Source organism: Zingiber officinale, chromosome 11A, assembly GCF_018446385.1.
Source record: "Zingiber officinale cultivar Zhangliang chromosome 11A, Zo_v1.1, whole genome shotgun sequence".
Lineage (NCBI taxonomy): Eukaryota > Viridiplantae > Streptophyta > Magnoliopsida > Zingiberales > Zingiberaceae > Zingiber > Zingiber officinale.
Window position 1 is genome coordinate 92,581,279 of NC_056006.1, and position 16,327 is coordinate 92,597,605.

A 16,327-nucleotide genomic window follows, 5' to 3' on the forward strand; every position below is an offset into this window, starting at 1 on the left:
CGTAACCTCTGCAACAAAAGAAAAGAGACGATTTTGCTTTGCTCCCTGTACACCAGACTGTGAGCTTGACCTGACGATGTTAGAGACCAGGTATTTTGGAAAGTTTTTGAGAAACTCAACGCAAAAGTTTTCAATTCTAAGGGGCAAAATGAAAGAGCAAACTACGAGCGAGGTTTGCAAAAATGAAATTTTCTTAAAAGAAAATGCAAAGAAACACATGTTTAGGATTTTGTTTTGCTGTGAAGGATCTGGCGTCGAGCGACCATTAAAGGACTAAACAGCTTTTTCTCCTGCACTCGCTCGAAAGGACCATGCAGAGTAGCTGTCAACTGCTACTTGTGGCAGCGTAAGAAATGAGGAGATTTCCTTTTGCATTCATGAGCCACATGGAGAAGCGGGGATGAGGAGCATGCACACTACAGCCTGACAAGTGAAACAGAGCAGAGGCTGGCTTCAATGAGGAAACAAGGCGATGAGGTCTCTGGCCTTGTTTTTATGCCAAGTTTTGGCAATGGAGGAAGAGATTAAAATAAAAAATTCATCAAATTTCTGTGATCCCCAAAGTCGAGGCCTCAATAAGAAACAAACTGGGATGATGATTTAGATTTGCAGTCATCTAGACCTTGTATTGTATCTTCTCCATTGTTTACCGGATTGCATCAGACTTGAACGTATAATTGTATATTTAATTAGGATCGCTCAGCAACCAGTTTTAAGGACAGCGACACCTGTACCCTTCTCCGACACATATCACTAGTGATCCTCTGCCACTCTTTCTCTATGCGCCTTTAATTGTCCAGAAACTTTTTAGGAAAATATATCAGTCGCCATTACATTCGCATCAAGCAGAGAAGGAATTATTCATGATTGAAGAAGGCGAACGAGTTTTGCCTATAAAGCTCTGCTCCCCTTCTGTTCTCATCCAAAAAAATCCAACTTTTACCTTCAATTGCTATTGCTATTGCTATTGCTTGAGAAAGAATGGAGTCTGATATCGATAACCAGCTCATGAACTCAGAAGAGCTGCAGTGCTCGTCCTCTATATCGAACCTCTTAGTTGCCGAGGCCGACCACATAACATCTGTCATGATCGGAGCTATCGATCTTTGCGCCCGGCGAGAGGCTGTTACACTAGTACTAAAGGTAACGATAGAAATGATATAGTCAATAGAAATGAAGATAAAAGAAAAGAAACTAGTCCTTTTTAATTACCATCACGCCGATATCCCCGTGACCAGGTGCAGTCTCATTGCGATCTGAAACCCTCCGTCGCTTGCCTTGCAGTAAGCTACATAGATCGGTACCTCTCCAAGCGCACAATCCCGGTACGTATATATTATTGATCAGTAGTTGAAAGAGACATAGCAGCTGGATCATTTTAGATTATTTTAGCTTACGCCATGAACGATCTACGGTTGCAGAGAGACAAGCCGTGGATCGTTCGTCTCCTCGCTATTTCCTGCCTCTTCCTAGCGTCGAAGATGCAGATGACTATCATCGCCATCGAAGATCTTCAGGTAATGCTCTTAAAGAGGGGAAATCCTTCTTTTGAGGGTTTAGGAAGTGGCAAGACTGATTGATATCACTGCTTCACTTGAACTTTTTCATTTGGTAGAGAAATGAAGAATTTGTGTTTGATTTACGCACCATCCAAAGAATGGAGCTTCTGGTGCTCGGAGCGCTCTATTGGAGGATGCAATCGATCACCCCATTCTCCTTCCTTCCACTGTTCCTCTCTTTCTTCTCGCAGCTCCAACCCTCTCTCCTCCAGGCTCTCCAAAGCCATGCCACAGATATCCTTCTCAAAGCCCTAAACGGTACACAATTGAACTTATCTTTGCCGATATATGAACCTCTATCTTCATGCTGGTTGCCCAAAGTATGAGCAGATATTAAAATACTGGAGTTCAAACCATCGGTGGTGGCTGCGTCAGCGCTGGCCTCTGCTGCTTTCCAGTTCTTCCCCGTTCAATCCCTGTCATTCCAAGCAGCTCTTGCCTCCAGCAATTTTGTGGATAAAGTAATTTGGTCCAATTTTTAGTTAAAGAAAAAAAAACTTAGATTTTGCTCCATTCTTCTTTATCCTGGTTCTAACATAATGGGTGAAAAAAGGAAAACCTGAGGGACTGTAGCAACGCCATGGCAGTTACCGCGACGTTGACATCGAGCCCGGAGATGCCCATGACAGCACAACCGTCTCAGCAACGACAGCCTATCGAGCACCCTGAGTATGCGACCCAAGAATAATTTTAGGGAAAGCGAATAAGAAAAAAGAATTCATTTTTATAATATAGTGGAATGCAATCTGAAGATTCTCCATGGCTCTATTGTTGTGAAATAAATCAGAGGAAAATGTTGATACGGGAGGCCGCGGGAAAGCGTGTACGTACGCGTACTATTGCATGCCTCATGCACTCATGGGCGGAGCTTACATGGGCCCAGTGTGGGCAGTTGCCCACACTGGGCCCGAACAAAAAAAAAATATATATATATATTATTAAGATTTTTTTTCCCTAAATCAACCCCTAACTAAACTAATCGCTCTCTTTCCCTCTTCTCACGCGGTCACGCCGAACAGCCGAAATCCCCATCAGTAGTCAGTCCTTCCTCACCGGCCACCGCCTCCTCTTCGACTTCATCTTCCTCCCTTAGTCCCTTGGCGTCGCACTCCATGGCAAACTAAGAAACTTAAGGTAATCCTTAACCCTAAATGTTTTTTTTCCTGTTTGGCTATTCTGAACAAAAAAATCAGCGATGCACTTCTAAGTTCTAAATTCTAAATTCTCACCTGCATGACATATTATCCAGCATATGTTCCTGTTATAGTAGAACTCTGACCAGATGCCAGTAAGGCTACTGTAAGTCTGCAAATAGCTTGGAACTCCAGTTTCCAAGAACATTCTTGATGAGAAAAAAAAAAGTGTAGTCAGCTTATCTTACACAATCACAGTTAACTTGAATGACGAATCACCTCTAACATGAGGCAGACAACAATAAGTGATAATTCAAGCTTGGATATTCCAATTCAAGTGAATAAGTTATCAGTTTATACGCAACTCACATTGCAGTACATTGAACCACACTCTTGGCAAGAATATTGGAAAATAAATAATGTTCAATTTTGAGTTTAAAGGCGCTCTTACTCTATTCTTGTTATATCAAAATTATAGAATTGCATTTTCATGCTCATGATAACAAAGAACTGGTGTCCAGTATACATTCCAAAACAGTGTTAGTCATGTATACCTTCAAGAGAAATGATGCTTTATTGAGGTCAAGGTCATTACCCATTAAAGTGCTTAACTTAGCTTGTATTTTGACAACGTTTTTTGGCCATTACCCATTAACATTGTTCCTTAAAGAATATTAGGCCTCAGCTTGAATTTTATAGAGATGAGTTAGATGACTAATTGTCAAGTTTCTTTCTGGTAACAAGATGATATCTATGCTCAACTATACAAGATTTGAGCTTGTCACTAAAACACTCAAGTCAGTTTCAAAGAGTAGAAACACTACTTAGACAATTGTATTTGCTACCATTTTCCTTGAGCTCGATTTGCCTTGTTCATAGGATAGTTAGGAACTTAGGATTACCATCAGTTGCAGGTTTCTAACAATAGTTCTGGTTTTATGGAGATAGCCAGAGACACTTCCCTTCTCCCAAGAGGTTGTCTTCATTACTACTTCAGACGGCAGTGTAACTTAAACTTGAATCAAGAATGAAATGAGTTGATAAATTTCTTAATTGACGATGTGCTAATCTGCTAGCTAATATATGGATATATTTGTTCAATGTTTCTATGCATTTTTTGTTTTATTTTTCATGTTTATTGGACTTGGAAACATCAAGGCTGTGCTCTGCGCTCTTTGTACGCGTTTGATGTTAATTTATCTGAATCCATTCCATGTCAATGTGCTTAAATCTTAGCTTTTCTGCTGGAGTTGTCATACTAATAGAAAACTAAGTTCTAAGTCTGTTTCCACAACTAATATTAGTTATTTGTATATTGTTTTATTTTCTACCATATGCTTACAAAATTAAGAGCTACTAATGTTATAGTTTGGATTGTTAATTCATTTTTTAATTTTTTTATATTAGGAAATCACTATGTCTACAATGCATAGATTTTTTAAAAGAAAAACTCCAGAACCAGAAGAACAAAATATTGGAGATGTTACAGTTGGAGAATTTGATTTTTCACAATTACCGGCAGATCCTGGACTAAGGATTCCAATTTGTTCTTATAATGCTAACATTAGGGATCAAGTTCGAAGGAGATATTTGCAAAAGGGCCCATGTCAACCTTCAGGTTATGAATTCCCAAAACGGAAATTTGGAGTAAGCCAATTTAGACGGTTTAATCCTTCATGGTTTAAGGAATTTGGTGATTGGTTGGAATATAGTATAGAAAAAGATGCGGCGTATTGTTTGTATTGTTATCTCTTCAAGACAACTAAAGGAAAACAAGCAGGAGGAGAGACTTTTGTTAGCGAAGGATTCACAAATTGGAAGGGTAAAGATAGATTATATATTCATGTTGGCCAACATGATAGTGAACATCATAAAGCTCGAATGAATTGTGAAGCTTTGATTAATCAAGATGAGCACATTCAATCAATTTTGCACAAACAGTCAAAGCAAATGCGAAATGATTATCGTATCCGTCTCAATGCTTCGATTGATTGTATCAGAGTTTTGTTGCGACAAGGGAATTCATTTCGAGGTCATGATGAGACTGAAGGTTCTCTTAATCCAGGTAACTTTCTTATTCTACTGGAGTTTTTAGGTGCTCATAATAAAGAGATTAATGATGTGATATTGAAAAATGCTCCAAAAAATTGCAAGTTAACATCATCGGATATTCAGAAGGATATAGTAAGGGCTTGTGCAATTGAAACAATTAATGTTATTATCAAAGATATTGGTAATTCATTATTCTCTATTTTAGTTGATGAATCTCGTGATGTGTCAATGAAGGAGCAAATGTCAGTTGTTTTGCGCTATGTGGATAGTAGTGGGCATGTAAATGAGCGTTTTATTGGAATTGAACATGTTACTAGTACTACAGCACTCTCACTTAAAGCTGCCATTGATAAGATGTTCTCTAAATATAATTTGAGTATAGCTAATGTGAGAGGACAAGGTTTTGATGGAGCAAGTAATATGCAAGGTAAATTTAATGGTCTAAAAGCACTCATTTTAAAGGAGAACCCATGTGCATTTTATATACATTGTTTTGCCCATCAGCTTCAACTAGCTCTTATAGCTGTGGCCAAGAAAAATCTTCTGATTTCTAATTTCTTTCGTATTGTTGGTGATGTGGTAAATGTTGTTGGATCATCCTGCAAACGTTCTGATCTTCTTAAGGAGAAACATTCAGATTTTATTGTTGAGGCATTGGAGAGTGGTGAAATTTCAAGTGGTCGAGGACTTAATCAAGAAACTACCCTTCAACGTGCTGGGGATACACGTTGGGGGTCACATTACAATTCTTTGATCAGTTTGATTTCTATGTTCTCTGCTGTCATTGATGTGCTTGAAGTGATTTCAGAAGATGATTCTAGTTCTCCTGATCAAAAAACTGAGGCATTTAATTTATTGGAATCGATACTTTCATTTGATTTTGCATTTAATCTACACTTGATGAAACATGTCTTAGGGATTTCGAGTGAATTGTCGACAGCATTACAAAAGAAATATCAGGATATTGTAAATGCAATGGATTTGGTACAAGTATGCAAACACCGACTCCAAAATATGAGAGAAGATGGTTGGGATTCATTTTTAGAAAAGGTTCACTATTTTTGTCAACAACATTACATTGATTGTCTCAAAATGGATGATATGTTCACACGTTGGGCACCACGTGGTCGTCCCCATCGTAATCCACCAGAAGTAACAAATTTACATCACTATCGAGTTGATTTATTCTATGGTGTTATTGATATGCAACTTCAAGAATTAAATGATCGTTTCTCCGAGGCAAGTACAGAGTTACTTCTTTGTGTAGCTTGTTTGTGTCCACAAAACTCTTTTTTGGCTTTTGACAAGAAAAAATTGTTGCAATTGGCTGAGTTTTATCCACAAGATTTCTCAAGATTTGATCTTCTCGTACTTGATGATCAACTTGAAACATATATATGTGATATGCGTTCTAACAAAACATTTCAAGGATTGAAAGGTCTCGGTGATCTTTCAGAGAAGTTAGTTATGTCAAAGAAAAATATGGTGTATCCATTGGTTTTTAAGCTTTTGACATTAGCATTAATTTTACCGGTTGCGACTGCGACGGTAGAGAGAGTGTTTTCTGCCATGAGAATTGTGAAAGACAGGTTGCGCAATCGAATGAGTGATGATTGGATGAATGATAGTCTTATTGTCTATGTAGAGAAAGATATATTTCTAAAGGTTGATAATGAAGCTATTATACAAAAGTTTCAAAATATGAAGACTCGAAAAGAACAATTGTAAGGTAATTATGTTGTCATATTTGATTTCATAGTGCATGCTTTGTTAACAAAAAGAATTAATTTCTTGACTTAAAATCTTTACAACCCTCCTTTGAAATTAATATATTATTTAAAAAATCATGTAGTTAGTAAATATATTCTTTAAAAAATCATGTAGTTCTACTAATGCTGAATATGTTAAGTTATCACTATAAGTTTTAGCTTTCCATTTTGAATTTTGATAGCAAGTGTTAATTTGTCTGATTCATTTGCAGCTATTTCTATGCAGATTTCAATGTGGATGATGCTGTCTTGATATTTGAAAATTATGAAGAAGTTTTGAGTGCATCTCATAGCCAAGAATCTATTTGAAGATGGTGGAATAGATAGCTTTTTTTATATTAGGGAGGCTAATCCGGTTGGACAAGCTCATCGGGTTAGTTTTCATTTTGTCATTTGAGGTTTAATTATTATATCAGCTTCTATGTATCATGTTCTGTTCTATTATATAACGAAACATGGTTAACTATTCTTTTCTCTAGTTCTTTCCAATGAGACACACTCAATATATATATTGCTTAGTCTCTGTTGATCTTTGATTTTATACCATATCATGCATAATTTTACAATTATAAAATTTTAATTTTATTTTGCTTTATTAAATATATTATATTATTGCCTACACTCAACCAATATCCTAGCTCTGCCCCTGCATGCACTAGTCGTGCCCTGGGCAAGCTGCGGCGACTCTACACATCACAATTGTCTATCACTTCCAGAGTCAAAATTTAGAGAAATTTAAGTTGACTCAATATTTTTTTATACAATAAATACATTATCTAAATATTTAGCCGCGTTATTCAATAAGTTCCTAATGATTAGTTCCCTGTTTCGCATTGTCTTTAAAATACATTATCATATTAATTCTTCAGTCAGTTGATTCTAACTATGCACATAAACAATTTATGCAAAGAAATTGTTAGCTAGTGTGCTAATTAATTGACTCAAATTAAACAATTACTTAACAGTATGAAAGGCTACAATTAAGTAAAATGTGACTGATTTTCTACTACAAACTTTGAAAGAAATGTTTTATCCTTTCCCATTGCGTTTGCACCACATCTTCTTGTCGCCCTAAAGCTCCTACTCATTTGACAAAACTACTTGGTACTTTCCATTCCTTAGTACCTCACCAGTATAATACTGCTCACTGGCCAGTCAGAGTGCAGGATAAGAGCAGGACACTAGACAGATTAATCTGACAAGATCAGGACATGACCCGCATTAACTGCTTGTTCAAACACACCAAGTGCATGCATTTGTGTGTTGAAGATCGCACAAAAAGGTAAATTTCCAAGTTGGCTTAAGTATGTTTTTTTTTTTATATTCTATTGTATCAAACCCTAAAAAGTATATATAAAATATATTTCAGGAAATATTTTCTGTTAAATAAAATACACTGTAAAGATTATTTTCTACATTTTCTACCTATATGTTGCCGGATTTGGTAGAGAATGTAGCTCTCTAAAATATGATATAATACGAAAAAGCTTTCTATTGAATAATCTCTAAAATTTACCAATTTGAACTAATAATGAGAACAACGACAAAAAAAAAAAAAGGAATTCAGACAAAGTCTATGCTACTTACCTCTAGTCTTAAACATTCCTCTCTCCATACACACGTCTTCAAAGATCCAAAAAGATGAGCATTTGCATCCTATTATTGTCACTGCCAGATGGCTTGCTGAAAACATAAAGCATTTCAAGTATCAAGTTGCTGCCAATGAGGCAAGTACAACAAGTATTACATCTAGAAAGCATGACAAATTGAATCCAAATGATCGAAGTATACATTACAGGACAATAATGGCCTCAATTAATGTTTGAAGCAAGCAACATTCATTGCCCCCATTGATGGGCATTATGTCACAGTTGGAGAGGTGCAATTTTTTTCTTTTGTTCAATAATAAATGATCGGTGCACATACTTGAGTGGAGACCCTCATGCAATGTGAACTCTCCAGTTCCACAGCCAAGAGAATTGAACTGCTACACTGCATTATTGGAGTAGGTGAGGAAAAATCAAGCCCTTGTTCTGTTGCCCCGCCATATTCCTCGAACAATAACACAATATCTGGTGGCGGATCTCAGTTCAGATACAGTCAATCTTCTGTTTCTCTTTCCCTGTCCGCGTTGCTGTTTTTGCTGAACTCTCGAAAGCCTACGGTCCCCGCAACCTTTTTGAGCATTGCTATACTAGCGCGGCCTGCTTCTCTTCCTTTATTACATCGCTTTTACAATTGCATGCCTTCTCCAAATCCTTTCTCCTTCTATCTATCATCCAGTCGAACGACGCGGAGATGGTCCCTTCCTACTGTATTTTTTTCCCCTCTCTCTGGGGACTTTTATCGAACAGGTGAGAGATTACAAATGATATCTCGCGGTTCACAACCTGCCATCTGGTTGAATCCCGCCTCCCATTCCCAATCTTATCCTTCCTCTAGACGGATTTCCGCGACGGATGGTAGGGATTTGGATTTTGTGGGAACATAAAAGAAACTATCTGGAAATTCACCAGGCGGGAGTTAGGCGACAAGCTAATACGTAGAGCAGTGTGGGTACCTGCGCTTGCAGAGCTTCGGCAATGGCGAACCGAAAGGCTGCCCGGACTGGTCCCTGAGCCACTAAGCTGCATGCATCGACTGCTGCTCTATGGTTTGTCTGCTTCCTCGCTCTCCCTCGTTCTCTCTGGGTCTGATCTGAGTCGCCTGTCTCGCCAGTATCCAAATGGTCTGTCCCTTTGCGGCAAAACGCAGTAATAGACAACATCAACACTCGCCCATGTGTGTCTATGTCTCATCGTCCTTATTCTTAATCACTAGCGTCCACCAAGTGTTCGTCCTCTGCTCTCTTCCAATCTTGCCAGGCTCCATCACAGAGATGATGCCTAGATCGGGACCACCAGCCCCTGGATTAAACTTGGATTTATCAATTTGGTCCGGCCGGGTGCTCAGTTGGCTAAAATGTGAGGATCAGAGATTAATTCACGGAGGACGCGCGATATCAATAATTTACCTTTTTTTCACGTAATTTATTACTTTAACTCCGGTTGAATTTATCAATTTGGACCAAACACGTCCATCATTACCTTTCTTTCCAAAGAATCAATCTTCCCGGTTAGGAAAATACCATCATCAAATCCACCATGGCCCTCCTAATCCATGACCCTACGGCCTACTACTTATACAGTTGTACCGCGGCTGCCCATGCCCCATTCTTAGGCCGAGAAAGCGAACGGTCGAAATTCCTCATGAGTCTTCATCGGGCGGCTCGAACGAGTCCACCGGCACTGCATGGAAATTGCGAAGAAAAGACAAAAAAACAGAACTGCAGGGAAAGAATGTGGGACCCGCTTCACTATCACGACCAGACCGTACTCGTATTCGCCACAGGGATTATGACACGCGTCCGTTCGTTGTCTGGACCACGGCCCCCCGCTTCCCATTCCGTTACCCTTTGCAATGGCAATGGCAGTGCGCATAATTTGATCTATGTGTCGCCCCTCGTTCCGCAATATATACCCGACCGACTCGACGATGCGTCTTCAGCCGATTCTTTAAGCTTCGACCATGGCGACGTCCTTCTTCCTGTGGCCCTCTCCCCAGAGCAAGACAGAAGACGCCGGCGGAGGAGGCGGCGGCGGCGGCACAGCCAATGGCTACGCCGTGGCTGCTACGGTGGCGAAGGCGAAGATTCGAAAAGGCGGAGGGACTAAGGCGGCCGGGCCAAAGCGCCCACCGCAGCGCGGCCTCGGCGTTGCCCAGCTAGAGCAGATCCGCCTCCAGGAGCTCGGCTCCTCCCACAACGACCTTCCGCCCCTCAACTTCCTACAGCTCAGCCCCGTCGCCGCCGGCCCCTCAGCCATCTACGGCAGGCCCGTCTCCTATACCATAGGCCATCAAATGCACTGTTACCCCTATCCCTTACGCCCTACGGCACCGCCGTCTGTGACGACCTTCGATGGAGACTCTGCTGGCTCCGCCGCCCGATCTGTGCTCGGGGATCCGTTAGCGCTGGATGGCCACCAAAGAGCGGTGGCGGACGACAGATTCCGGATCGGAGGTCAATTTCTAGAGCCCCCTTCAAGCCAAATTACCCATTGCCTCTCCGGTCAGTGCGAGTTCTGTGCCAGAGTGAGTTATACAACTCTTATCTATCTTTCTCTCTCTTTGAAGTGCATTTTTCGTATCTCACACGCTTCTTTCCGATCAAACTTACCTCAGAAGAAACGTCTCTTCGGCAACAATCAATCTTCTAACCTGTCCAACGGTGCTGATTACTTCGAGATGAATCTCGCCGCCGCCATGGCTGTCAATCTGGTAATCAGTATCCCACGCCAATATTGCTCTCTCAATCTAATCCTTTCGAATTCTGTCACCTTCTATATCGTTCTTTTGATTTCTTCTCCGTGGACTGCATGCAGAAGCCATCAGAGAAGAAGGATAGGGTGGTAATCAAGGAGTTTGATTTCTTCCCGTCGTCGAGCGGCCTGAGCGAATCCATCAATGGCGCTTCATCTGAGTTTGCTAACCCAACGGCGCCTGGTGATTCATCTTCTTCCTTCTCAGCTGCTACTCCCCTCGATCTCTCGCTTAAGCTATCCTTGTAATTAATTATCTCCTCATCACTAGTATGTTCATCGACGATCGATATTAGTTACGTATCTCCAATCTACTTCTCCATCAGCTTAATCTTCAGTCTCGAACTTAAATTTTGATCTGCTGTTTGCTCAATTTGCAAAAATGATTATGAATTGGGCATATATGCTCCATCAGTATCAAATTTTTAAAGATTTATTTGGTGTGAGCTTGTTGCTTCAAAATCAAAGATAGAAAAAGAAAAATCAAAGAGGTTGTTGTTTTTGTTTGATAGAAAATTTGTAGTTGATTATCTTGGAGCTCAGAAAAAGGAAAGAGATCTCGTGGAGCTCAGAAAAAGGAGCAGTGAAACTGCCCAGATCTTACCATCTTTTATTTGGCGCATTTTAGTACCATCTTTTATTTGGCGCATTTTAGTAACGTATATGGTAGTTGGAACTGGATAAGCATTGAATACATGCTTCCCAAACTGGGAATGTATTTGATTACACATTCAAATAAATATTCAAGGATTGCGAGAGGATTAAATTTGTGTTGAATTTTATCATCTTAAATTGCCATTTGTTTTGATGATTTGTTGATTGTTTAAGTTAATTAGCTGCATGTTTGTTCTGATAGAGTAAAGAAAACTGCGCATGTGTTTCGATCTTAAAGTGTCAAGTAGATGAAATTTAATTTTTTTTCTTAAATGTTCTCATAATTTGAAAACCTTGCACGATAGCAGTAGAATGAAATGAAATATTAAAATAAAATAAAATTGCATTGTGTTAAAAACGTGGACGGCAGGATTCGAACCTGCGCGGGCAAAGCCCACATGATTTCTAGTCATGCCCGATAACCACTCCGGCACGTCCACTTTACATTCTAGGATTTTCATTATATTAAAATAATGATTTAACTTTTGATTACGCAATTTTACATCAAATATTAGAAATTGACTATGACAATGAATGCATAATTTATATTAAATGTTAAATATCATAATCGCTAAATTAAAATATAATATTATTACTAGTTTATATAAGAATATGCCAAATAGATTTATGTTGCTGCTGTAATCGGTAATGATAAGATAAAACAAATAAGATCAATCTTATTAAATTATAAAGCAGTAAAAGATAAAACAGAAATTCAAAAAAATCATAAATCATGATAATGCAATTTCTTTTAAATTAATAAAATTATCAATTTATTTAAATATATAATTATATTTAATAATATATACAATATATAACTATATATAAATCGGTTTGAGTTGGATTTTAAAATTTTAAATAAAAATTTAAAAATTATTTAAATCTAAAAAATTATCTTTAGAAGAGTGGAATAATAATGGATTTGAGATGGTTAAGGTTTTTACGTGATGCTTATTTAAACTCGGTGTCGCCGTACACTGTTGTTCATTCCGTATGTCTTTTTAAAAATAAATAGTTTAAAATCTTACTATTTTATTAAAAATCTCCCTCCTTTACTAACTAATTTTGGTGAAACCTAAAATGAATTTACGTTACTGTCCTTTTTTCTATTCACACTAAAAATAATTTAAATATTTATTAGTAATTTTCTTTGGTTGTTTTATATAAAGAATATAGTTCTCTTTAGTCCCTCATCTTAGAATTGACAACACTATGATAAAAAAGTTTTATAAATATTTTAGGCCGACGATGTTAAAAAATATACTTTTTTTAGTTTTTTTTACTAAGATAAGTATAATATTAAATTAAAATAATTTTTTTCATAGGGAAACTCATTACAATAGTTTATTGCTGGTATTTTTTAACATGACACTAGAAAATCAAAACAATTCGGATTTTCAAAAATCCAAATAATTTATATATTATTATATTATACACGCAACGCGTGTGTACGATCACACTAGTATTTATAAAACTTTCTCTACTCATGATATTATTAATTTTAAAATATGAAATTTAAAAAAAATTATATAATATATATTTTTTATAAAATAATTACTAAGTGTTAAAATTACTTTTTAGCAATTAAAAAAATATTAACGTAATACAGTTCATATTTTTTATATAAAATAATCAAAAAAGATTATTAATAAATTTTAAAATTATTTTTAATGTTAAATGAAAAAAATAGTAATATAATTTTATTTTAGACTTCATGAAAATTAATTATTAAAGTCATATTCTTAATAAAATTATTAGATGTGAAGTGTGAACCGGTGTTTAACAACTTTTCTTTGATCAAATTATTACCGTGAGGAAGTAGTTTGATAATAATGGAACATGAAAGGATATTTGTGCGAAATGGTTCACGTCGACATATACACAATAACAGAAATACAAGTATATACAACGAGCGCACGGTTCGTCGTCGCCTTCTCTCCTTCCCCAGAAGCCACGGTTACCGAATCGATTCCACCGCCCTTTTTGCCAAATCTTCCATCCTTTTCGCAAAGACAGAGAAGCCGCAATTTCCATGAAACCCTAGCTTTTCGCCGGAATGAACCCTCGGCGGACTTCGCCCCACTCCGATCCCCCTTTGCCGGCTTCGGCCGCGCAGGAAGCGGTCCACCCGTCCTCCCCTAGCTCCTTCCTCTCTTCCGTCGCCTCGGCGAATCCCTCCGCTGGAATGCATCACCGGATCGCAATTGCGGTCGACCTCAGCGACGAGAGTGCCTACGCCGTCAAGTGGGCCGTCCAGAACTACCTCCCCCGGGAGACGCCTCATCCTCCTCCATGTCCTGCCTACTTGCGTCCTCTACGGTGCCGACTGGGGCGCCGTAGGCCTCTCTGTCTCCGAGGACGACGCTGGCTCCGAGGAGTCGCAGCGGAAGCTGGAAGACGACTTCGACGCCTTCACCACAACCAAGGCGCAGGACCTCGCGGAGCCGCTCGTGGAGGCTCAGATTCCATTCAATTGTGGCAAAAAGGCGAAACGCTCGCCCCCAACGTCCCCACCGTACCCGACCCAAGGCCATCACGAGGCTCAGATTCCATTCAAGATCCACATCGTGAAGGACCACGACATGAAGGAGCGGCTCTGCCTTGAGGTGGAGCGCCTCAGCCTCAGCGCCGTGATCATGGGCAGCAGGGGTTTCGGGGCCTCGAGGAGGACAAGCAAGGGGAGGCTCGGCAGCGTCAGCGGCTATTGCGTCCACCATTGTGTTTGCCCCGTCGTGGTGGTGCTCTATCCTGGGGCCACGGCTGACGGCGGCAGTTCGACAGTTCCAGGGGGGTCGGCGGAGAATGACGTGTTGGTTGCTACTCGGAAAACCTAGAGGTTCCACTGTACAAAAATTTTGTACAAAGGTCTGAACCTTTTTCCTATCTACCATGTGTTCTTTTAAATTACATTTTGGATCGTCTGTGTAACTTAACACGTTTGATCCAAAACTTAATCTATTTGTTCTTTTAGGTTTAGACTTGGATCTCCTGCGGAACTTAACACGTTCGATCCAAATCACCTTAAGTTATTAATTCCATTAAATATTAATTTCCATAATTGGTTCCCAGTACTGACGTGGCGAGTCACATGACCTTCTTGGATATGGGAGCAACCACCACCGACTAGACAAAACCTTTTATGGAAAGCTAATATTTAATTTCCTAAAATAACTTTAGGTTAACCGAAAGGAACAATCAAATCATAAGGAAAAATAAATTAAAAGAACACAACATCGAAAAATATATTCGAAATACTAGAATCGTAAGCCTCTTTTATTTGGTATTATTTCCAAAAATAACTAGTATGATGCGGAAAGAAAAATTACTAGTTATACCTTTTAGAAAAACCTTTTGATCTTCTACCGTATTCCTCTTCTAACCTCGGACGTTGTGTGGGCAACGATTTTCCAAGATAAGAAACCACCAAACACCTTCTTCTCCTCCTAGCTAGGTTCGGCCAAAACAAGAAAGCTTCACCAAGGAAGAAAAAAAAAAACACCAACCAAGCTCCAAAGGATGCAAGCTTTCTCTCCTTCTTCTTCTTCTTCTTCTCCAAGTAGTATCCGGCCACCACAAGAGCTCCAAGGGAGATGAAGAATTCGGTCACCACAAAGAGGAAGAAAGAAAGAGAGGATGGCCGGCCACAACACCAAGGAAAAGAGGGAGAGAACAATAGAAGTTGTCACCCATGAAGGCACCCCTACCCCTTCTTTTATATTCCTTGGCTTTGGCAAATAAGGAAATTTATTTATAATAAAATTTCCTTAACTTTCCTTGACAACAATTAATTAAGAAAAATTTAATAAAATTTCTTAATCAATTAATCATTGCCGGCCACCTCAAATAGAAAAATTAGGAGAGTTTCAATCAACAATTAAAACTTCCTTATTTGTCTTTGGAAATTTTTAAAAAATAAAATTTCCCTTTATAATCCCTTCATGGTTGATAAAAAGAAATTTCTATAATTTTAATTTTTCAACATGTGAATAATTTTCAAAGAGAAAAAATAAAATATCTTTCCAATCTACAAATAAGGAAAGAGATCTAATCTCTTTCTTTAATCTTTTGTAGATCCTTTTAAGAGAAATATTTTAATTTTAATTCTCTTTAATTATATCTTCCACATAATAAAAATTAAAATTAAAATTCTTTTTAATTTTATTATGGTCGGCCCCCTCTAGCTTGGGTTCAAGCTAGGGCCGGCCACCCATAAACCCTAGCTTGATTCCCAAGCTAGCTTGGCCGGCCCCCTTTAGGTGGGTATAGAAGGTGGGTATAGGTGGGTATAGTACTTTATAAATAAGAGGCTACGATAGGGACCGAGAGGAGGAATTGGTATTGGTCTCCCGATAAAATTAAGCATCTCGTGTTCGCCCCGAACACACAACTAATTTTATCAATAATAATTCATTCTACTAAAGAACTATTATTGAACTACCGCACCAATCCCAAATTACATTTTTGGGCTCCTTCTTATTATGAGTGTGTTAGTCTCCCTGTGTTTAAGATATCGAATGCCCACTAATTAAGTGAGTTACTGACAACTCATTTAATTAATATCTTAGTCCAAGAGTAGTACCACTCAACCTTATCATCATGTCGGACTAAGTCCACCTGCAGGGTTTAACATGACAATCCTTATGAGCTCCTCTTGGGGACATTATCAACCTAGTATCTCTAGGACACAGTTTCCTTCTATAATCAACAACACACACTATAAGTGATATCATTTCCTAACTTATCGTGCTTATTGATTTATCGAACTAAATCTCACCCATTGATAAATTAAAGAAATAAATATC

At 38.6% G+C, this 16,327-nt stretch overlaps 3 protein-coding genes, 1 non-coding gene and 1 pseudogene across 4 annotated transcripts; 4 read left to right on the plus strand and 1 right to left on the minus strand.

The window, feature by feature from the left end:
- Nucleotides 1-230: 230 nt before the first annotated feature.
- On the plus strand, nucleotides 231-2,247 carry LOC122031581 (cyclin-D6-1-like). The gene is made up of 6 exons (XM_042590678.1): nucleotides 231-1,143; nucleotides 1,239-1,325; nucleotides 1,422-1,517; nucleotides 1,616-1,817; nucleotides 1,890-2,020; nucleotides 2,113-2,247. The coding sequence occupies exons 1-6, from the start codon at nucleotides 982-984 to the stop codon at nucleotides 2,245-2,247; spliced, it is 813 nt and encodes a 270-aa protein (XP_042446612.1). The 5' UTR covers nucleotides 231-981.
- Nucleotides 2,248-4,117: 1,870 nt separating this feature from the next.
- Nucleotides 4,118-6,822, plus strand: LOC122031582 (zinc finger MYM-type protein 1-like). Its single transcript, XM_042590679.1, has 2 exons — nucleotides 4,118-6,468; nucleotides 6,726-6,822. Exons 1-2 carry the CDS (start codon nucleotides 4,118-4,120, stop codon nucleotides 6,820-6,822), a joined length of 2,448 nt encoding a protein of 815 aa, XP_042446613.1.
- Nucleotides 6,823-9,996: 3,174 nt separating this feature from the next.
- On the plus strand, nucleotides 9,997-11,223 carry LOC122032755. The gene is made up of 2 exons (XM_042592069.1): nucleotides 9,997-10,644; nucleotides 10,735-11,223. Exons 1-2 carry the CDS (start codon nucleotides 10,081-10,083, stop codon nucleotides 10,963-10,965), a joined length of 795 nt encoding a protein of 264 aa, XP_042448003.1. The 5' UTR covers nucleotides 9,997-10,080; the 3' UTR covers nucleotides 10,966-11,223.
- A 660-nt stretch (nucleotides 11,224-11,883) lies between these two features.
- On the minus strand, nucleotides 11,884-11,965 carry TRNAS-AGA. Its single transcript has one exon. It is a non-coding gene; the product is annotated as a tRNA-Ser (tRNA).
- Nucleotides 11,966-13,383: 1,418 nt separating this feature from the next.
- Nucleotides 13,384-14,440, plus strand: LOC122031759 (annotated as a pseudogene).
- Nucleotides 14,441-16,327: the final 1,887 nt, after the last annotated feature.